The 23,565-nt window shown below is 41.9% G+C and overlaps 1 protein-coding gene across 1 annotated transcript; it reads left to right on the plus strand.

Annotated features, from left to right (window-relative positions):
- The first annotated feature begins 4,534 nt into the window (after nt 1-4,534).
- On the plus strand, nt 4,535-14,673 carry rnf168 (ring finger protein 168). Its single transcript, XM_023966976.2, has 7 exons — nt 4,535-4,611; nt 5,036-5,476; nt 5,700-5,770; nt 5,999-6,163; nt 11,127-11,224; nt 11,600-11,675; nt 13,685-14,673. Exons 2-7 carry the CDS (start codon nt 5,137-5,139, stop codon nt 14,438-14,440), a joined length of 1,506 nt encoding a protein of 501 aa, XP_023822744.1. The 5' UTR covers nt 4,535-4,611; nt 5,036-5,136; the 3' UTR covers nt 14,441-14,673.
- The last annotated feature ends 8,892 nt before the right edge of the window (nt 14,674-23,565 follow it).

The following is a 23,565-nucleotide window of genomic DNA, read 5'->3' on the forward strand; positions in this document are numbered from 1 at the left end:
AGACAAAAATCAATAACACAAGACACTACACAGTTAGACAAAAGAGCTRAGGAGTTAGTCCGATTAAGGAGCAAAATCTTTMATGTTTAATAATGTGATTGTGTATGTCATTGACTCTACATACAGTAATGAGAGATAATTGATAGGGGTACTCACAGTGCCAGTGGATGAGCGTGACATGAGACGTCAAGCCTTCAGTTAATAATGTCAGGAGAAAGTTGACAATGGTAGTGGAGTGGAGTAGTCATCACCTCTTAATCAGGGAACATGATGGGACTTAGCTGTAAATACGAATAGCAAATACATTCCATTACAGCTGCGCCATCGTAGGTTTGGACAACAAGTTTCTCTATGAAGTTAAACTCAGACATCTCAAAATTCATAAAGTCAAACACAGACTGCGCATCTCGCCCACTTGACACATCAAAGCAGCTCAAGAAACGTTCCTGAATAAAGCCCTGATCATCCACATACCTGATGATAACTGACAACTGCAAGCAGACTGGTGGCACCATGGGTCCCAGAGCGGTGGGGCAATTTTTACCCCCTGGGGCCTGGAGTTTTTCCTTATATTTTAACCCAACTAGGAAAACTCTGGACCCTATAAACTATAGACAGTGATTAATCAGTTGTAAAATGGTTTCATATGGGCTATGATGGGACCAGTTTTTCTTAATCAGGTCACATGGTTATAAAAAAAACTCCTGAAAAACACTCCTGGCACTGGGGGGATGAACCCGTTCAAACTCAGCTACCTTATATTTGTTCATATAAATTATATTTGGAATTAAAAACGTATAGGCAGGCACATTTTCTCCTGACACACAAATGGACTATAAATACATAACSTTACCAATTAGTTACCCTGACCAGCTGGACAGGCTGTATGCAGCTGCTCTTACTAGTGGCCTATAGTTGACCAGACGGAAAAATAGTCTTGTTTTCATCCCATACAGCATATCAGATTTCTAATGTTTAGGTGTAGCCTAGGCTGCTGCAACATTTATGTCATGAGTTTTTGCTTGTGTCTGTCCGGAGTGATTATGTTCTATAATTATAATCTTTGCTAAATAAATACCGGAGGAAAGTGCAAAGGCTACTTGAGTGCACGCGGAAAAATGTGCTGCGTCAACCTTTCTCTTTAATCTAACTTTTAATGGATGATGCAATGGAAGCTATCAAATCATTCAGAATTGTTTTCGACATCCCAGAAATTATGTTCAGCATGTAAAGAATCTTAACATGCAATTACAGGTGGCTTGATGATAGGCGCCATGTTAACTAGCTATACATTTGATATCAGTTGGTATTGAACGCCCTCACTTTTTCATCCTTCTTCGTGAAACTGATCTCAGGCAGAGGTCGACCCTCGCTTTTAATTTGCAACTTTTCCGTGTAACCCAGAGAATGAAAGGGGTTCTTCAACAAAAAAGTCCACAACATTTTCGGCAGCGTTGGCCATTCAACCATTCTGGCGAAGAAAACTGCACACTCGCGCTGGTAGCTANATATGGGCTATGATGGGACCAGTTTTTCTTAATCAGGTCACATGGTTATAAAAAAAACTCCTGAAAAACACTCCTGGCACTGGGGGGATGAACCCGTTCAAACTCAGCTACCTTATATTTGTTCATATAAATTATATTTGGAATTAAAAACGTATAGGCAGGCACATTTTCTCCTGACACACAAATGGACTATAAATACATAACSTTACCAATTAGTTACCCTGACCAGCTGGACAGGCTGTATGCAGCTGCTCTTACTAGTGGCCTATAGTTGACCAGACGGAAAAATAGTCTTGTTTTCATCCCATACAGCATATCAGATTTCTAATGTTTAGGTGTAGCCTAGGCTGCTGCAACATTTATGTCATGAGTTTTTGCTTGTGTCTGTCCGGAGTGATTATGTTCTATAATTATAATCTTTGCTAAATAAATACCGGAGGAAAGTGCAAAGGCTACTTGAGTGCACGCGGAAAAATGTGCTGCGTCAACCTTTCTCTTTAATCTAACTTTTAATGGATGATGCAATGGAAGCTATCAAATCATTCAGAATTGTTTTCGACATCCCAGAAATTATGTTCAGCATGTAAAGAATCTTAACATGCAATTACAGGTGGCTTGATGATAGGCGCCATGTTAACTAGCTATACATTTGATATCAGTTGGTATTGAACGCCCTCACTTTTTCATCCTTCTTCGTGAAACTGATCTCAGGCAGAGGTCGACCCTCGCTTTTAATTTGCAACTTTTCCGTGTAACCCAGAGAATGAAAGGGGTTCTTCAACAAAAAAGTCCACAACATTTTCGGCAGCGTTGGCCATTCAACCATTCTGGCGAAGAAAACTGCACACTCGCGCTGGTAGCTAGCTAGCTACTGAAGTTAGCAAGACAAATTTAAATAAATTGCACTAACTGGACACAAAAATAAAGTTCTAAAACCAAGAAAACAATGTATAATATACCTCGTCCTGTAATTTGAAAAAAACGAATTTGAATTGAATAATGTCCAAAAAAATGCTCAACTATCACTCTTCACTCTTAATCTCTATTCAACAATGTCACCAAGCTTCTCACACACCCCCATAATGCTCTGTGGCACAATCCCAATACAACACAGGTTCATTCTCTGATCCTACATCTATGATTGGATGGACAACATGTCAGTTCATACTGCAAAAGCTTTGATTGGTTGAAGGACGTCCTCCGGAAGTGGTCATAATTGCCATGTATGTCTATGGAAGGGGGTGAGGCCTACCAGCTTCCTAGGTTTTGTATTGAAGTCAATGTAGCTAGAGGAGGATAGAAGCTAACTGTCCTCCGGCTACACCATGGTGCTAGCCCAGATTGTGCTGTTGAAGTTACTGTAGACCTTCATTGCAAAACAGTTATTTGGTGACATGACTATATTTAGTATAGTTGTATCTATAAAGGATAACTTTTTWAATGTTTCACTATTTTTATTTTTATGAAATTTCACTGAGGAGGATGGTCCTCCCCTTCCTCCTCTGAGGAGCCTCCACTGGTACATTTCGATCTCTCCCTTAAAGGTCAGCAACACTTCATATTATTCAGAGCCCCCTGAAATGACACCATATATAAACTCAGCAAAAAAAAGAAACGTCCTCTCACTGTCAACTGCATTTATTTTCAGCAAACTTAACATGTGTAAATATTTGTATGAAGATAACAAGATTCAACAACTGAGACATAAACTGAACAAGTTCCACAGACATGTGACTAACAAAATGGAATAATGTGTCCCTGTACAAAGAGGGGGTCAAAATCAAAAGTAACAGTCAGTATCTAGTGTGGCCACCAGCTGCATTAAATACTGCAGTGCATCTCCTCCTCATGGACTGCACCATATTTGCCAGTTCTTGCTATGAGATGTTACCCCACTCTTCCACTAAGGCACCTGCAAGTTCTTGGACATTTCTGGGGGGAATGGCCCTAGCCCTCACCCACCAATCCAACAGGTCCCAGACATGCTCAATGGGATTGAGATCCGGGCTCTTCGCTGGCCATGGCAGAACACTGACATTCCTGTCTTGCAGGAAATCACACACAGAACGAACAGTATGGCTGGTGGCATTGTCATGCTGGAGGGTCATGTCAGGATGAGCCTCGAGGAAGGGTACCACATGAGGGAGGAGGATGTCTTGCCTGTAACGCACAGCGTTGAGATTGCCTGCAAAGACAACAAGCTCAGTCCGATGATGCTGTGACACCGCCCCAGACCATGACGGACCCTCCACCTCCAAAGCAATCCTGCTCCAGAGTACAGGCCTCGGTGTAACGCTCATTCCTTTGACGATAAAAGTGAATCCGACCATCACCCCTGGTGAGACAAAACCGCGACTCGTCAATGAAGAGCACTTGTGCCTGTCCTGTCTGGTCCAGCACTGTCTTAGGCGTCTCACAGTACGGACATTGCAATTTATTGCCCTGGCCACATCTGTAGTCCTCATTCCTCCTTGCAGAATGCCTAAGGCACGTTCACGCAGATGAGCAGGGACCCTGGGCATCTTTCTTTTGGTGTTTTTCAGAGTCMGTAGAAAGGCCTCTTTAGTGTCCTAAGTTTTCATAACTGTGACCTTAATTGCCTACCGTCTGTAAGCTGTTACTGTCTTAACGACACTTTCCACAGGTGCATGTTCATTAATTGTTTATGGGTCATTGAACAAGCATGGGAAACARTGTGTAAACCCTTTACAATGAAGATCTGTGAAGTTATTTGGATTTTTACGAATTATCTTTGAAAGACAGGGTCCTGAAAAAGGGACATTTCTTTTTTTGATGCGTTTACGTTCTACAGACCTTACTGAGTATTCCCTACAATACTTTTACTGGAAGTTTTAAAACCCACATTTAATACAAATGTCACTCAAATATGAATCATCGTTAGACWATTTTTTTCATGTCTCATGAATAGATACAGGTTATTTATTTATTTATACACTTTTCTACTATTACGTGGGGGACTTTTATTTGAATTTTTTWAATCTGAGAAACGGAAGTACTTAGTGCTGCTGACGAAACGCGGATGATTTTCCCGGTATTTCTAGCGCTACACCTATGTTTTTCTGGGGCAGCAAACACAACTCTTGTAAGTAGATGTCAATGTACAGACATTAAAAAGCTATTCATTTCTAAATTCTATCAGAGTTTGTAATATAACTTGTTTTTCGATAGCCAACAATTCTCAACTCCGTTGTTCGTGCTTGAGGTTTAACGTTTGCGCTGATACAAAACTGGCTACCTTGGCTTTAGTTCCGAACTGTATAACGTTAGTTGGCTGGCTAGCTAACGTTAGCTAGCTAGTTAGTTCTCTCAATTGTATTAGGTAGTCATTTATATAGCTAAGCTTACCTAACCAGTTAAATCCTTTAGTTATGGTTTGTCTGAGCATACTCTATTTTGCTAGCTAGATAATTACCTAGTTACATAATTACCTAGCTACATGTCAGTAAATGATTTTAGCAAGCTAATGTGGCTACTGCTTGATTACTTTTACTGTTCCTCCCACAAAGAATTAGCCACTGAAACAACACAGGGACCACAGAACCACTGGTGTGCATTTGGACTTGGCACAACTACAGAAGGAGGCATCCACAGAAATACAAGCGGAGGGATGCCGCCAGTGTCTGAAATAGAGATGGCCGCGCCAGAGGGGGGAGGCACGGGGGGGTTGTCCCGAGCCGACTGCCTCTGCCCTGTGTGCCTGGAGATCTTCCTGGAGCCGGTGACGTTGCCGTGCAGCCATACCTTTTGCAAGCCTTGCTTCCTGGAGACGGTGGACAAGGCCAATCTGTGCTGCCCGCTGTGTCGCAAGCGGGTGTCCACATGGGCACGACTCAATGGCAGGAACAAGACGCTGGTCAATGATGAGCTGTGGCAGCGGGTGCAGGCTGCGTTCCCCATGCAGTGCCAACGCAGGCTCAGTGGACAGGAGGAGGAGGAGGATGAAAACAGTTAAGTGACTGACACAGTGTTTTTCATTTAACAATGAGTGACTTCCAAATGGCTTGTGTCCTTTAGTACAGCTGGGTTGGGTATGCTTTGAGGTAATTACGGGTCCACACGGCACCTTGGAATCAGACAAATCTATTTCTTCTCACTGTTGGGTGGGTTATGCGAGGTCGGTTGACCTGCCGTTTCTCTGTTTGTTTACCTGCCGTTTCCCTCTGCCTCCAGTATTGGTCCCCGGACCCAAAGTCAGTCTGCCTGGAGAGGTACGGAGAGAGTATGAGGATCAAATCAGCAAGGTGAATTCTCAGGGTACACTATACCTCGGGTCCTGAGTTTTTCCTGACCATGTAACGTGACCAGGAAAAATTCTGGGCCATAGGTATGGACCTAGGTTCTACAGTTCTTTCTGGTCTGATTGTGGCCTCATGGAAAACTCTGGCCCCAAGTTATAACGCAAGTTTACATTTTACTATACTCTTCAGTCACATAGAATACACTTGACATGACCTCTGACCCTTTTCCAGATATTAGAGGAGAAGCGTGCCCTGGAGGAGGCAGAGAGGAAAGCAAGTGAGGAGTACATCCAGTGCCTCCTCGCAGACGAGGAGGAGCGCCTGGAGAGGAGGCGGCACGAGGAGACGCAGCTGGAGAATGACAGCAAGCTGGCCAGACTGCTCAGCCAGGAGCTGGTGGGTTTAAGTTCTCCCTCGTTTTTAGAGCCACACAGACCACTTTCACTTTTTCATAAGAACATATAGTTTATTGCTGACAAAAAGGCAAATGGCAATACTGTATCATTTCAATTGATTGGGTTTGTATRGTAGCAGATCAGGTTTACAGGTTGGGAAAGTGCAATTAGTGTTCTAATCTTAAAAGCTTGCATTAGCTTTTCAGGTCGGTGACATGGGCGAAATCTGAAACCAATAACGGAACAAAATGTCYGAAAAACAGCATAGTTCCAACTTTTGAAATGCATTTGGTTACGAACAGTATTGGGGGCAACGCAGAGTATTACAGAGTAATATAACAGTACTGTACCAATTTGAGGAATAATATTACATTTACTGATCAAAAATAGGTTGTTACTTTTGTTATAATTCCTTTCCTATTAGTTATTTATCCAAATAAATATTTGTGATTAGTATTACCCCTGTTTGCACAATATGAAGAAAAACACGTGAGGTTGGGGGTAGCACCCCCTGAAAAATCTTAATAATAAAATATTTGTTTTGATGAAGAAATATATATTTTTAAATCACTGAGGTAGTGCACTGGGCCTTTACTAGTCCTTTATTGGCGGACCGATATAGCCACTGTAACGTCGGCAATAAAACCTAAATCTGGGCCCCCCCCTATGCAAAAGTAATATAACGAGTAGTGTAACTAATTACTTTTTCCAGGGAGTAATAAGTGAAGTAATTTCTTACTGTTGAAAGAAGTAATAGGTCATTTTTGTTTTTTGTAACGACCCCAACACTGGTTACAGATCAATATACATCCATCAATTCAACAATAAAATCAGTAAGCGTAACTCCCGGTATATGCACCTCACACGGGGCTTCTCTCTTACATTGGGGAAAGGGGGATACCTAGTCAGTGGTACAAGGAAAATTATCAACTTGCTTGTACTGTACAACTTGCTAAAAAAATGTATTTGCAAACCTGTAAAATGTCCCTCAATGGCCTCTTGTCTTAAATATATCCTGGTAAGGTAGTTGATTTGCTCTTTTAAAATAAGAAAATACCTTAATACATAAGGCTGTCCCCGACTAAAGAAAATCTTGGTCGACCAAAAGTMGTCTGTTCTTTCTACTGATCAATTGGTCGTAATTGAAAAAATATTTTTCCATATAGACACACCCTATGTGTTTTAATATAATAAACGATATGCAATGAGCTTGTCTGATTCTTTAAACTTACAATTTTTATTTTATTTATTTGTTTACCCCAGTGTCTCCCCAATTTCGTGGTATCCAATTGGTAGTTAGTCTTGTCTCATCGCTGCAACTCCCGTACGGACTCAGGAGACGCGAAGGTCGAGAGCCGTGCGTCCTCCGAAACCCAACCAAGCCGCACTGCTTCTTGACACACTGCCCACTTAATGTGTCGTAGGAAACACAGTGCACCTGGCTACYGTGTCAGTGTGCACTGCGCCCGACCCACCACAGGAGTCGCTAGTGCTCGATGGGACAAGGACATCCCTGCCGGCCAAACTCTCCCCTAACCCGGACGATGCTGGGCCAATTGTGCGCTGCCCCATGGGTCTCCCGGTCGTGGCCGGCTGTGACAGAGCGTTAACTTATTCTTTGATGAAATAAGACACAACTGACTCGAGGGAGCCAGAGATTTAGATAACCAAAAGAAAAAACCTTAACCTGACCTAACCATTCTCCTCCTGCTGGCTGTTGAAGATTCTACCATTACTCTCCTGAAGTTGCCTGTAATGGGCTACATGAGAAGTTTACAACCTTTCTCATGTAGAGTGCCCATTTCTACCGATCTGCGTTTCAGTTTCATAATGTTTTCATATGTCAATCATTGTCATGTTGTTAATCAAAGTTCTATCTATATAAATGAAAATGATACAAACTTAAAAAGTWACTTCTATTGCCAACTATGTAAAAATAGACTAATCCAACAAATAAAAAGATTGTGCAGGTAGAAAATATCCTAATAATGTTTTTGCCTATAAATCACATTGCCTTGTCTGCAAAGAACTTGAAACATTGTATCAACTTGGGTCAGGGCGCCAAGCTTGTGCTAGACAACATGCAACATTGTATGAAATATTCTGGGCCTTCAGAGTTTCCCGGGACAGACAGCTGTAGCCGGTTTGCACAAGGGATAAGAAACAGTGCTTGACTTAGGCAGGAGCTCACCAGAGACGAGTACCGGCACCTCAAATTGTCTGCAGCTTGAGCTTCTGTTCCTCTAATAGAATATTAGCTGAAAAGTATTGTGGAGCTCCTGCACCTAAATAGAAACAGTACCAGCGCCAAAAATGAGAACCGGAACCTATTTCAGTCCAAGTCGAGCACTGATAAGAAGTAATCAAGTAGGCCTTTTTTTAACGTTTCAATTGGATCAGAGCATGACATTTTKTCCTTTCAAGCTGAGTGGTTATCGAAAGGGAGAGCTGGAAATATTTTTCTAATGCATTAAGGAACTATTGTCATTCTCAAAAATGTAAAAATATAATTTAATTTGCTTGCTGTTTGAGGTGGAGAAAATATTTACTATGAGAAGCTCCACAGCTCATTAGTGGTGGTGTTTTAAGCCAATCAGAAATATTATCAGATGTGTATGCCTGCATTATATCCCTACATTTGCACGCAGGCCAGGTACCCTATAGGCCTATATACTCCTATGGGTAATCAGGTGCGCGTCCTAATTTAACATTGACAGGAGCGCTCCAACCAAAAGACCACGACCTAAATTGATTTGACAAAACACGTAAATGGAATGAAATAATCCTAAACTTATTTCTCAGAAGTGTGCTCTGCAAACAATGTGTCCTCTCCGACAATGACAACGGTAAGACTGGAATAATGATAATAATAAATGGAATGCATTAACAGAAATGACCATAACCAAACAAACAGATTAGATTGGAAATTACAGGAATTAACGGTAAATGCACTACTGGTGATGTACAGTACCAGTCAAAAGTTTGGACAACTACTCATTCAAGAGTTTTTTTTCTTTATTTTTACTATTTTCTACATTGTAGAATAATAGTGAAGACATCACAACTRWRAWAWMACACACAGAATCATGTAATAACTCAAAGTGTTAAACTTATCAAAATATATTTTGGATTCTTCAAAGTAGCACCCCTTTTCCTTGACAGCTTTGCACATTCTTGGCATTCTCTCAACCAGCTTCAACTGGAATGCTTTTCCAACAGTCTTGAAGGAGTTCCCACAAATGCTGAGCACTTGTTGGCTGCTTTTCCTTCACTCTGCGGTCCAACTCATCCAAAATCGGGTTGAGGCCGTGTGATTGTGGAATCCAGGTCATCTGACACAATACTCCATCACTTTCCTTGGTCAAATAGCCCATCAAGCTTGAATTGGCTTCTAGTCTAGGCCTCCGCAATGGATTAGTTCACTGAGATGGGCACATACAGTGCATTCAGAAAGTATTCAGACCCCTTGACTTTTCCCACATTTTATGTTACCGCCTTATTCTAAAATGGATTAAGTTAGTTTTTTCCATCAATCTACACACAATACCCCATAATGATGAAGCAAAAAAAGGACTTTATATATATTTTTTTAATAAAAGAGGGCAGAATCTTTACATAAATATTAAGACCCTTTACTCAGTACTTTGTTGTAGCACCTTTGGCAGCGATTACAGCCTTGAGACTTCGTRGGTATGACGCTACAAGCTTGGCACACCTGTATTTGGGGAGTTTCTCCCATTCTCTGCAGATCCTATCAAGCTCTATCAGGTTGGATGTGGAACGTTGCTGCACAGCTATTTTCAGGTCTCTCCAGGGATGTTTGATCAGGTTCAAGTCCGGGCCTTGGCTGGGCCACTCAAGGACATTGAGACTTGTCCCGAAGCCACTCCTATCTTCGCTGTGTGCTTAGGGTCGTTGTCCTGTTGGAAGGTGAACCTTCGCCCCCAGTCTGAGGTCCTGAGCACTCTGGAGCTGGTTTTCATCAAGGTTCTCTGTACTTTGCTCCGTTCATCTTTCCCTCGACCCTGACTAGTCTCCCAGTCCCTGCCGCCGAAACACATCCTCACAGCATGATGTTGCTACCACAATGCTTCATTGTAGGGATGGTGCCAGGTTTCCTCCAGAAGTGACGCTTGGCATTCAGGCCAAAGAGTTCAATCTTGGTGTCATCAGCCGAGTGAATCTTGTCCTTCTGGAAGGTTCTCCCATCTCCACAGAGGAACTGGAGCTCTGTCAGAGTGACCATCGGGTTCTTGGTCACCTCCCTGACCCTTCTCCCCCGATTGTCCAGTTTGGCCGAGCGGCCAGCTGTAGAAGGGTTCCAAACTTCTTCCATTTTAAGAATGATGGAGGCCACTGTTTTCTTGAGGGCCTTCAATGCTGCAGAAATATTTTGGTACCCTTCGCCAGATCTGTGCCTCGACACAATCCTGTCACGGAGCTCTACGGACAATTCCTTTGAACACATGGCTTGGTTTTTGCTCTAACATGCACTGTCAACTGTGGGACCTTTGTAAAGACAGGTGTGTGTGCCTTTCCAAATCATGTCCAATCAATTGAATTTACCACAGTTGGACTCCTCAAGTTGTAGAAACATCTCAAGGATGATCAATGGAAACAGGATGCACCTGAGCTCAATTTCGAGTCTCATAGCAAAGGATCTGAATACTTATGTAAGTAATGTATTTCTGTTTTTGCAATACCTGTTTTCGCTATGTCATTATGGGGTATTGTGTAGATTGGTGAGGATTTTTAAAATGAATGTAATCCATCTTAGAATAAGGCTGTAACGTAACAAAATGTGGAGAAGGGGTCTGAATACTTTCCAAATGCACTGTACATCTCGGTCTACCGACAGCCTATTGACCAAACAATCGACCAGTTGATTAATTGGAGTCAGCCCTAGTGGCACTATGTATTGGGAATGAATCACTATCAGACCTTTTTTTTTATGTTCTCTTCAGAATCCAATACCTATCTCTGAATCACAGAAGATCATGCGGACGAACGACATCACCCCAGCAATAAAGAAACGGAACACCAACGCTGGGGATATAGAGAAGTGAGTCCCCTTACGTGATCAGACTTACGCTGTGGTCCAATTCTCTCTTCTCCCAGAAGTGTGCACTCATTTCCTCGTGTTTAAAAATATTGGTGGTGTAAGGAAAATGGTTGGAGCTCCTACCAATCTAATGCTTGTAAATCCATAAGTGGGAGTGAATAAGTGCACACTTCTGAGAGCAGAATAGAGAATCAAAATGCAAACAAAAATAGAAACCTTGGAAGGTGTGCTGATGGCACAAATAGGCAGATAAATAACTTGTTTGTGATATGTGGTTCTACTACCTTTGAATGCACTTATTGTTTATTGCTCTGGATAAGTGACTTAATTAAATATATTATATGGGAGTGTTCTGACAATTTATTTTGTTTCCAGGTTCTTGTCCCCTATTCCACAAAGACACAACAGCAACTCAGAGACTAGTCCCACCTCCAGCTTTATGGCTAACAAGGTGGGTCTCTGTCAGTCTCCAAAATGCTCATGCAATCAGAATTTACTATTTAAAAAATAACATGCTCTTCTCTCTGAATCCACATACAGCTAACATGTGCCTGATAAACATTATGTACCGAAAGAGCCTACAGACTTTTGCCTTTGGCCATGCTCTTGAGCCAAAAGGGGTCCCATAAATGGACATACAGTGGGGAGAACAAGTATTTGATACACTGCTGATTTTGCAGGTTTTCCTACTTACAAAGCATGTAGAGGTCTGTAATTTTTTATCATAGGTACACTTCAACTGTGAGAGACGGAATCTAAAACAAAAATCCAGAAAATCACATTGTATGATTTTTAAGTAATTAATTTGCATTTTATTGCATGACATAAGTATTTGATACATCAGAAAAGCAGAACATTTAATATTTGGTACAGAAACCTTTGTTTGCAATTACAGAGATCATAGGTTTCCTGTAGTTCTTGACCAGGTTTGCACACACTGCAGCAGGAATTTTGGCCCACTCCTCCATACAGCCTTCTCCAGATCCTTCAGGTTTCGGGGCTGTCGCTGGGCAATACGGACTTTCAGCTCCCTCAAAAGATTTTCTATTGGGTTCAGGTCTGGAGACTGGCTAGGCCACTCCAGGACCTTGAGATGCTTCTTACGGAGCCACTCCTTAGTTGCCATGGCTGTGTGTTTCGGGTCGTTGTCATGCTGGAAGACCCAGCCACGACCCATCTTCAATGCTCTTACTGAGGGAAGGAGGTTGTTGGCCAAGATCTCGCGATACATGGCCCCATCCATCTCCCCTCAATACGGTGCAGTCGTCCTGTCCCCTTTGCAGAAAAGCATCCCAAAGAATGATGTTTCCACCTCCATGCTTCACGGTTGGGATGGTGTTCTTGGGTCGTACTCATCCTCTTCTTCCTCCAAACACGGCGAATGGAGTTTAGACCAAAAAGCTCTATTTTTGTCTCATCAGACCACATGACCTTCTCCCATTCCTCCTCTGGATCATCCAGATGGTCATTGGCAAACTTCAGACGGGCCTGGACATGCGCTGGCTTGAGCAGGAGGAACTTGCGTGCGCTGCAGGATTTTAATCCATGACGGCGTAGTGTGTTACTAATGGTTTTCTTTGAGAACTGTGGTCCAGCTCTCTTCAGGTCATTGACCAGGTCCTGCCGTGTAGTTCTGGGCTGATACCTCACCTTCCTCATGATCATTGATGCCCCACGAGGTGAGATCTTGCATGGATCACCAGACCGAGGGTGATTGACCGTCATCTTGAACTTCTTCCATTTTCTAATAATTGCGCCAACAGTTGTTGCCTTCTCACCAAGCTGCTTGCCTATTGTCCTGTAGCCCATCCCAGCTTTGTGCAGGTCTACAATTTTATCCCTGATGTCCTTACACAGCTCTCTGGTCTGGCCATTGTGGAGAGGTTGGAGTCTGTTTGATTGAATGTGTTTTGACAGGTGCTTTTATACAGGTAACGAGTTCAAACAGGTGCAGTTAATACAGGTAATGAGTGGAGAACAGGAGGGCTTCTTAAAGAAAAACTAACAGGTCTGTGAGAGCCGGAATTCTTACTGGTTGGGAGGTGATCAAATACTTATGTCATGCAATAAAATGCTAATAATTACTTAAAAATCATACAATGTGATTTTCTGGATTTTTGTTTTAGATTCCGTCTCTCACAGTTGAAGTTAACCTATGATAAAAATGACAGACCTCTACATGCTTTGTAAGTAGGAAAACCTGCAAAATCGGCAGTGTATCAAATACTTGTTCTCCCCACTGTATATTACCTAACTTGACTGAGGGGCATAACCTTCCCCACACCCATGAGAACAAAAGCAAATATTGTTTGACAAAAATTATGGGAATTTGTGGTTTTATGAGGGGGGGAAATTCCATATTATCTCAGCCAACACTTGATGCAAAATGTAACAAACAGTTAGCAACTAAACTTTAATATTTTATCTTTAACTTCTGTTTACTTTTGTGTCCGATTGAAGGAGAACATCTTGCACTCGGGGAGTAAGCCTTGGTCTTCCAAAGAGCCAGCAAAGCAAACAATGCCCTTGCTAGAATTCTACCCAGAGAGCTACCGCACGCCGTGTGAGGCCTCAACGTCATCAGAGAGTACGGTGTACCATCTGACCGTCCCCTCAGGATCTTCACTGGCACGCACACCCCTCCACGGCACCCCGAAGAGAGGAGTGACCTCGGCCAAGAGGAAGAGTTGTGACATTGACGAGCCAAACGAAGGGAAAGCAGACGTGGTCAGTAAGTGGCTCTGTCCTTCATCCTCATCTCTCCATGCTGCAGATAGAGGAGAGGTAGGCCTAGGGGAGAAGGCCCTGCTGCTCCAGGAGCTGGCCCAGAGAGAGGAGGCGCTCTTCAGCCGCATGCAACAGGAGCAGGAGGACCGGCAGATGGCTTTCCAGCTGCAGAGGCAGCTGAACCGCGAGGAGGCCGACCGCACAGTAGACCGCAGTAAGGGCTCCAGTGACCAGTACCAGCTCCGCCAGAAACCTGACTCCAGCAGAGAGGGTAGTGGTCGTAGCAGGGCCAGCAGGGGGCGCTCACGCACCTCCACAGAGAACAGGAACACAGTGGAGAGGAGGTGGCTGTCTGGGCCCTCATCTACCACCAATATGGGGGAAAGGAGCTCCACCATCTCCAGCGCTGCTGCCTCAACCTCCAGGCCACTGAAGAGGGGCAGTAAGCAGGGCACCCTTACTGAGATGTTCCCCAGTCTGGGCAGCTGAATCCTGGGTGTTTGGAGCATCTGCATTGGCACTGCTCATCACCTCTTGTTAACTGGTCTTGCCATATCGCCTAGAGGGCTCAGGTGGTCAGGATTGTAATGGAGTTTAAGAAAGTTTTGTCTGTGCCTTTATGAACTTATACCATGGGGAGAAGAGGGTAGATATTGCTTGGACATTTGACCTTCTGGGATTTCACTCTGGTTTGAATGCATTTCAAGGTCTTTGACAGTTTGGGGGCTCACTGGAAATGCCAGAGACTGGCTCGATCGACATTGTTTTGATAGTAGGTTCATTTTACACATTGTTTTCTCTAGAGATTTATATAAGTGATTACTTTGAAACAAAATAAAACATTTTTGAAAGGTCTGTCTTGTCCTGTGGCATGTATTCATCGATACCAAGGGAAGCCATGCTTCCCTAAATATTTGACCAATAAAATTAATTGTGTAAATTTAAAATTTCTCTTTCGTCTGTGTTTTCATAATTTTCAGTCAATTCGCAAGTGGCTGAATCTCACCGGAGAAATCATCCGCGCGAGGGAAACCGCGCCCCTCTGTCTCAATGTGTGGCCCATGTATCTGATGCTGTCTGGATCTAAACAGTATGACCTGCTGTAGAAATTTAGTGATTGATGCCAGCAAGTATTTGGCTTCAATTGATATAATTATTAAAAAAGCAGCTAATCGTTTCGCTGAGCTCAACTGTGGGTTGTCCTGGCGGTGTGGAAAAAGGCCCGTTTGGATTTGGGTTCACGCCAATCATTGAGACAAAGTGTCTGTTTCTGGTCTGCTTGTGTTGATGTCCTGCAGTAGATAGCATGCTAAATCGGCCCTTTCGTAAGCCATAGTTGGAGATGTGGTTTTGACTTAATTCTCTGTACAGGCCAATGATTATGACGGTGATTCTGAGCTAACCATAAATTCATATATTGTTCCACTGGCCTGAAACGATTGAAATTCAATATATAGCATAGCAGACTCACGTTAACTAGCTAGCTAACTTATCTGGTTAATTTTTGCCCGTGCAAGGAAGATAGGCTAGCAAATAGTTTTTAGCTAGGTAGCCTATGAAAACAAACTGAAAACGTACTGTATGACAGCATTAAACCATTTTGCCAACATGAAAGAGAGTAGAATGGTATTGGTGTTGAACTAGTCTAAGTAGTGTGAGTCAACTTTATTTGTTTTACAAACACACAGACAGAAATCACATGATATTTAGCAACATTTATTGGACTAAATTAGTTTTTGCTATCTATGTTTTCAGTGTATTAAACTAAGCATATATAGCTTTGTTGATTTGATGTTTAAGTTGAAATGGTGCTGGAATAGTGGAGGCAGTGCTCCTGTTGCAATGGAGGCTGATAAGGGGAGGATAGCTCATAATAATGGCTGGAAAAGAACAAATGGAAACCAAATACCATTCAACCTATTCCACTCCAGCCATTGCCACGAGCCTGTCCTCCAAAATTAAGGTGCCATCAACCTCCTGTTGTCTTTGTGCTGATTTGCGGTGACTCTGGTTCTAAATCAGTAGTAGTTTAGTAAACTGTCAAACGTTAACTTGCTTGACCATGCTGCAGGTCATATAACTGTTTCATGCGCAATATTTACTTTGTGGACTTAACTGGACAGATGTTGCTCTCTGGTTTTGTGATGAAACAAACGTACAATATATGTAGTTGAATTTATTCTGCCACTGTGACTTGTCTTTTTGTTGTCACGGCCTTATTGTACATCACAGTGGCATATGAACAAATGGGTTATAGAGCAACAGGTTGTAATATGGCTTTTTATTGGCTTGGCCTCCCTAGTGATTTCACTCACGCACCGCTACTGCTTGTGTCTTCAACGTGCAATGATATTGGGGAAGTGAARTGGTATTTGAGTCGGTGCCAATATTCTAAACCAGGGGTGGCAAATACGTTCCATGGAGAGCCTAATGTCTACTGATTTTTGTTTTTTCCAGGTGAGGGGAGTTCCTTACTAATTAGTAGGGGTGTGCCAAGTAGTCGGACAAAATGAGCGTCGTAACGGACATGGGACATTTTCTAGATTATGATTCAAGTATTTTTTGTAATAATTTTTTWAAATAAGTTAATTTCAGGTGCCAGCAAGCCTCTTTCTCATGTCAGTCAGTTCCTAAACCATACTGTGCTGCAGGGTTACCCAACTGGTGGCCCGTGGTTGGTTTTATTTCTTCCCCCCCAAGTTTTCTGAGCAATAAATGTATTTTTATTTTTTATTGTTGGACATAAGAACACCAGGAAGTCGGCTCCAAGTGATTTTCATTTTGGAAATGTGTTCCCAAGTATTCCCACGCATAATAGAGAGATGTGATCATATACAAATGTAATCAAGGTTTGAAATGATTATGTTTTAGTCAAATATATCTGTTTGGGCTTCTTGCGGTCAATTTGCATTCTACAAATTATTTGTAATTATATTCCGGCCCCTCGACCATCTGCTCAAGAAAAAAATACAGATTAGTGCATTCACTAAAGGGAATACAGATTTAGTGCTTTCAGAAAGTATTCAGACCCCTTAAATGTTACCACATTTTGTTCCATTACAGCCTTAATCTAAAATTGATTACATTTTTTTTCTCATCAATCCACACACAATATCCAATAATGACAAAGCAAAAACTGTTTTATTTTAAATTTAAAAAAGATTTAAAAAATCACATTTACATAAGTATTCAGACCCTTTACTCAGCACTTTGTTGAAGCACTTTTGGCAGCGATTACAGCCTCGAGTCTTCTTGGGTATGACGCTACAAGCTTGGCACACCAGTATTTGGGGAGTTTCTCCCATTCTCTGCAGATCCTCACAAGCTCTGTCAGGTTGGATGGGGAGTGTTGCTGCACAGCTATTTTCAGGTCTCTCCAGAGATGTTAGATTGGGTTCAAGTCCAGGCTCTGACTGGGCCACTCAAGGACATTCACTTGTTTTCCTGAAGCCACTCCTGCATTGTCTTGGCTGTGTGCTTAGTGTCGGTGATCTGTTGGAAGGTGAACCTTTGCCCCAGTCTGAGGTCCTGAGTGCTTTGGAGCGGGTTTTCATCAAGGATATCTCTGTACCTTGCTCCATTCATCTTTCCCTCAACCCTGACTAGTCTCCCAGTCCCTGCCGCTGAAAAACATCCCCACAGCATGATGCTGCCACCACCATGCTTCATCGTAGGGATGGTGCCAGGTTTCTTCCAGACGTGACGCTTGACATTCAGGCCAAAGAGTCTTGGTTTCATCATACCAGAGAATCTTGATTCTCATTGTCAGAGTCCTTTAGGTGCCTTTTGGCAAACTCCAAGCGGGCTGTATGTGCCTTTTACTGAGGAGTGGCTTCCGTCTGGCCATTCTACCATAAAGGCCTGATTGGTGGAGTGCTGCAGAGATGGTTGTCCTTCTGGAAGGTTCTCCCATCTCCACAGAGGAACTCTAGAGCTCTGTCAGGGTGACCATCGGGTTCTTGGTCACCTCCCTGACCAAGGCCCTTCTCCCCCGATTGCTCAGTTTGGCCGGGCGGCCAGTTCTAGGAAGAGTCTTGGTGGTTCCAAACTTTTTCGATTTAAGAATAATGGAGGCCACTGTGTTCTTGGGGACCTTCAATTCTGCAGAAATGTTTTGGTACCCTTCCCCAGATCTGTGCCTCGACACTGTCCTGTCTCGAGCTCTACGGACAATTCCTTCGACCTCATGGTTTAGATTTTTGCAATGACATGCACTGTCAACTGTGGGACCTTATATAGACAGGTGTCCAATCAATTGAATTTACCACAGGTGGACTCCCAAGTTGTAGAAACATCAAGGATGATCAATGGAAACAGGATGCACCTGAATACTTATGTAAATAAGATCTGTGTTTATTTTTTAGAAATGTGAAAAAATGTCTAAAAACCTGTTTTCGCTTTCTCATTATGGGGTATTGTGTGGAGATTGAGGAAAAATATTAATTTAATCCATTTTAGAATAAGGCTGTAATGTAACAAAATGTGGAAAAATTAAGGGGTCTGAATAGTTTCCGAATGCACTGTATATCTTTTTAATTTTGTCAGTCGTTTTCATCGAAAGTTAAAGCGCACTGTTAGCTAGCTAGCTAACATCAGCTGGCTGGCTCGCTGGCCAACGTTATGTGTATGATCTGTGTCGTAATATTATTCGTATGTAGTTATAGCTTATTGTTAGCTAGTTAACTAACACTGAACTTTAGTTATCTGCAGATTCATGCATGGTAGTAACTAGAGGTTGACCGATTTATGATTTATCAACACCGATACCGATTTATTGGAGGACCAAAAAAATCCAATACCGATTAATCGGCCTGTTTAAAAAAATAAAAAAAATAAAAAAATCAATTTAGCCTCAAATAAATAATGAAACATGTTCAATTTGGTTTAAATAATGCAAAAACAAAGTGTTGGAGAAGAAAGTAGAAGTGCAATATGTGCCATGTAAAAAAGCTAACGTTTAAGTTCCTTGCTCAGAACATGAGAACATATGAAAGCTGGTGGTTCCTTTTAACATGAGTCTTCAATATTCCCAGGTAAGAAGTTTTAGGTTGTAGTTATTATAGGACTATTTCTCTCTATACCATTTATATTTCATATACCTTTGACTATTGGATGTTCTTATAGGCACTTTAGTATTGCCAGTGTAACAGTATAACTTCCGTCCCTCTCCTCGCCCCTACCTGGGCTCGAACCAGTAACACCAACAACAGCCACCCTCGAAGCATCGTTACCCATCGCTCCACAAAAGCCGCAGCCCTTGCAGAGCAAGGGGAACAATTACTCCAAGTCTCAGAGCGAGTGACGTTTGAAACTCTATTAGCGCGCACCTCGCTAACTAGCTAGCCATTTCACATCGGTTACACCAGCCTAATCTCGGGAGTTGATAGGCTTGAAGTCATAAACAGCTCAATGCTTGAAGCACAGCGAAGAGCTGCTGGCAAACGCACGAAAGTGCTGTTTGAATGAATGCTTACGAGCCTGCTACTGCCTACCATCGCTCAGTCAGACTGCTCTATCAAATATCAAATCATAGACTTAATTATAACATAACACACAGAAATACGAGCCTTTGGTCAATAATATGGTCGAATCCGGAAACTATTATTTCGAAAACAAAACGTTTATTCTTTCAGTGAAATACGGAACCGCTCCGTATTTTATCTAACGGATGGAATCCCTAAGTCTAAATATTGCTGTTACATTGTACAACCTTAAATGTTATGTCATAATTATGTACAATTCTGGCAAATTAATTACGGTCTTTGTTAGGAATAAATGGACTTCACACAGTTCGCAACGAGCCAGGCGGCCCAAACTGCTGCATATACCCTGACTGCTTACACGGAACGTAAGAGAAGTGACACAATTTCCCTAGTTATAAGAAATTCATGATAGCAGGCAATTTTAACTAAATATGCAGGTTTAAAAATATATACTTGTGTATTAATTTTAAAGAAAGGCATTGATGTTYATGGTTAGGTACACATTGGTGCAACGACAGTTCTTTTTTCGCGAATGCGCTTGTTAAATCATCACCCGTTTGGCGAAGTAGGCTGTGATTTGATGAGAAATTAACAGGCACCGCATCGATTATATGCAACGCAGGACACGCTAGATAAACTAGTAATATCATCAACCATGTGTAGTTAACTAGTGATTATGTTAAGATTGATTGTTTTTTATAAGATAAGTTTAATGCTAGCTAGCAACTTACCTTGGCTTCTTGCTGCCCTCGCGTAACAGGTAGTCAGCCTGCTACGCAGGCTCCTCGTGGAGTGCAATGTAAAACAGGTGGTTAGAGCGTTGGACTAGTAACCCGAAGGTTGCAAAAACGAATCTCCGTTAGCTGACAAGGTAAAAATCTGTCGTTCTGCCCCTGGACAAGGCAGTTAACGCACCGTTCCTAGGCCGTCATTGAAAATAAAAATGTGTCCTTAAATGACTTGCCTAGTTAAATAAAGGTGTACAATCGGTGTCCAAAAATACCGATTACCGATTGTTACGAAATCTTGAAATCGGCCCTAATTAATCGGCCATTCCGATTAATCGGTCGACCTCTAGTAGTAACATTGAGTTGTGATTATGGTTCATTGTTTAGCTAGATAGCTGGGCTAGCTGCAGGTCTAAAAAGTCTCCACTATGCAAGTAATCATTTCACTGCACCGTTTACACCTTCTGTATGCTGTGCATGTGACAAATAAACTTAGATTTTATTTGATATAGTGTGTGTTTACCAGAGACATTAATGTGAAGAACAACATGACCTGCACCATAGTCAGATTAGAATATATCGTTAGAATTTGGACACTGTCTTGTTGGCCTAAAATTCTCCGGTAGAATACCATGCTTTTATTTCGTCACACTCACAACCGTAAGCTATTTTCTGTAGTTAGCTTGTCATTAACTTGTAAATAATGATCTTGTTGCAAGTAGAGATGAAATGGTATGAAAATATCACGAATATCAGTATTAGTGCGGTATTAGTGAGGAAATTTTCTAAAAGTACTAATACACACACTGATATCATTTGACCAAGTTTTATATTGAAAAGCAACAAACAACAAATTAGCGGCACGGCACTATAAACATTAAAATAATAACATTAAACATTAAAGATGGYACCATGTGGCCGTGAGAGGTAAGTTTCCCTAGTGCAGGTTTAAATGAACACAACCTTCAGTAAGCAAATCAAATAAACAAACATCAAATAAAATTAGCAGCACTCACTTTGTAGTGAGGCACGGCAACCTTCATCAGCCCCAGAAAGCCAGGCCTCTCAACAATATGAAATGGCATCATGTCCTTTGCAATGTAATATGAAAGGTCTTGAGCATTTTTTGATGTAGGTGCATAAGCAGCCTGCCTTTTAAATGCTTGCTCAGTGTCTGTATCACAACTGTAAATGAGGAGGGACCAGTAGCATCACTGGGTTTGCCTGCTGCAYGCCCACTCTGTAAACAAGGGAATAGCTCATTATTATTATTGGTGTTACATTATTATTATTACTCACACACAGACTATCTTCTGTGTTGCATTTCAGTATTTACAGTGACGCCATGCACAATTGACATAAACACAAATGAGTCTTTATTAGACAGTGATAGCAATTGACATAAATACAGGAGTCTTGTATAGGAGTCTATAGTGTTTCTCCTGTTGGAACACTTTTACAACCAAGTCGAAGTCTGCCGGATTTTAAATGAACAAAATATGTTGGTTGGGTGACTAAACTACATAACGTGTTATCTATCGTGTGCAAATGGCGAATAGAGTCTGCAGACACACGATGCATGCAGCAGCAGAACAACTTGTAGTGTTTTTACAATAGTAGGTAACACCGAAAGCTTCAGTTTACATTATTGACAAGCTATTAGCAAGTTACAGACAAACCATGATATTTTCCCCCATTCCGAAGTCCCTAGCTCATGCATTTATCTAAAAGTGAATTTACCTTGCATTCGCAATAAAGTGGTGGTCATGAAGATAACTCATGAGATTTGAAGTGTTGCCCTCTTTCGCAGCGATTTTTGTTTTGCATGTTCTGCAGAAAGGGTGACCATTTTTGATTAAGTTTCCCTCAGCACTCTTGTAAAACCCAAAATACAACCACACTACACTTCAGATTTGGTCCTCTTAGAAGGCTGAAAAATCTCACTGCCTTCTGCCTTGTTTTCACACGAAACAAAACCCACGTTGCATGCTGCGCCTGCGTCAGACTGTTGCTAACTTTGGTTGATGCTGGACAGTATTTACCGTCAGTTTTACGTTAAATTCACGGTTTTAATGATAATTAAAATGTGAACCTGTAATACTAAACGTCGGGAATTTTACTGTGGTTTATCGTGAAACCGGTCACTGTTTCATCCCTAGTTGCAAGTTTATTTTCCTGTAATTATTAATAAACATTTGCTAAAATTAAGATGTTGTCAACTATGATATGGTCATTATTTGAACTGGCTAGCCAGCTAACTTAATCTTAGCTAGCTAGCTAACAAGCTATAAACTAACCAAAACATTAGTTGCCTGGTTTGTGTGAACGCTGCGTGTAACACATCCGGTGTCAGGATAAATAAAAAGCAAGGTCTGCTAACTTTCTTTAATTATGTTTAATTACCGCAAACAATGAATGGCAAATGCAATTTTCGTATATACGGGTTCGCTGTATCACCGCGCAGGGTTAACAGGGAACTGGCAGGAAGTACGTAAACAGCTGTTCTTATACCGTGATGACGTAGTTTCAACGCGTCTGTTRGCCTATCACAGTAGARGCTGGGCKYGGTTTAGACTTTGCCCCCCTTTGCTGGCCCTTTGTCCAAGCCCCTTGGCGCGTTCCTTTGTCCACATCTGGTTGCTGGGTAGATTAGATCCGTCTTGGGTCTGTCGATTCTACACTAAAACAGTTCCTAGTATGGTATTGTCCAGTATTCTAAACTCCTGGTTGGCCTAGAGAGATGCACCCCTCCCCTCTCCAGACTGTCCACAGCTTTTATGGCCTGTGTTGGTCAGTCCTTACACCTACACACACACCCCCCTCTGTATAGTTTGTGTATGTGTGTAACAAAACAATATTCCTCTTCAACCAATATGCTAACAGCCTATAGTGCATTAACCTAAATCCTAACATTTGCCAGATTGATATATACTAAATTCGGTGTCATGTCCCCAGTGAAAGTCTCATCCATCTACACACAATACCCCATAATGGCAAAGTGAAAACATGTTTTTCGAAATGTTTGCACATTTATTGAAAATGAAATATAGATATCTAATTTACATAAGTATTCACATCCCTGAGTCAATACTTTGTAAAAGCACCTTGGCAGCAATTACAGCTGTGAGTCTTTCTGGGTAAGTCTCTTATTAAGAGCTTTCCACTTCTGTATTATGCAACATTTGCCCATTACTCTTATCAAAATTCTTGAAGCTCTGTCAAATTGGTTGTTGATCATTGCTAGACAACCATTTTCCGGTCTTGCCATAAATTTTAAAGTAGATTTAAGTCAAAACTGTAACTCGGCCACTCCGGAACATTCACTGTGTTCTTGGTAATCAACTCCAGTGAAGATTTGGCCTTCTGTTTTAGGTTATTGTCCTGCTGAAAGGGGAATTTAACT

The sequence above is a fragment of the Salvelinus sp. IW2-2015 genome, linkage group LG22, assembly GCF_002910315.2.
Source record: "Salvelinus sp. IW2-2015 linkage group LG22, ASM291031v2, whole genome shotgun sequence".
Lineage (NCBI taxonomy): Eukaryota > Metazoa > Chordata > Actinopteri > Salmoniformes > Salmonidae > Salvelinus > Salvelinus sp. IW2-2015.

Bases quoted from the DNA above. Each gene is read 5' to 3' on its own strand.
- rnf168 (XM_023966976.2), top strand. From the start codon at position 5,137: ATGCCGCCAGTGTCTGAAATAGAGATGGCCGCGCCAGAGGGGGGAGGC. The intron at 6,164-11,126 runs GTGGGTTTAAGT...TGTTCTCTTCAG, and splicing joins GACTGCTCAGCCAGGAGCTG to AATCCAATACCTATCTCTGA. The intron at 11,225-11,599 runs GTGAGTCCCCTT...TTTTGTTTCCAG, and splicing joins AACGCTGGGGATATAGAGAA to GTTCTTGTCCCCTATTCCAC.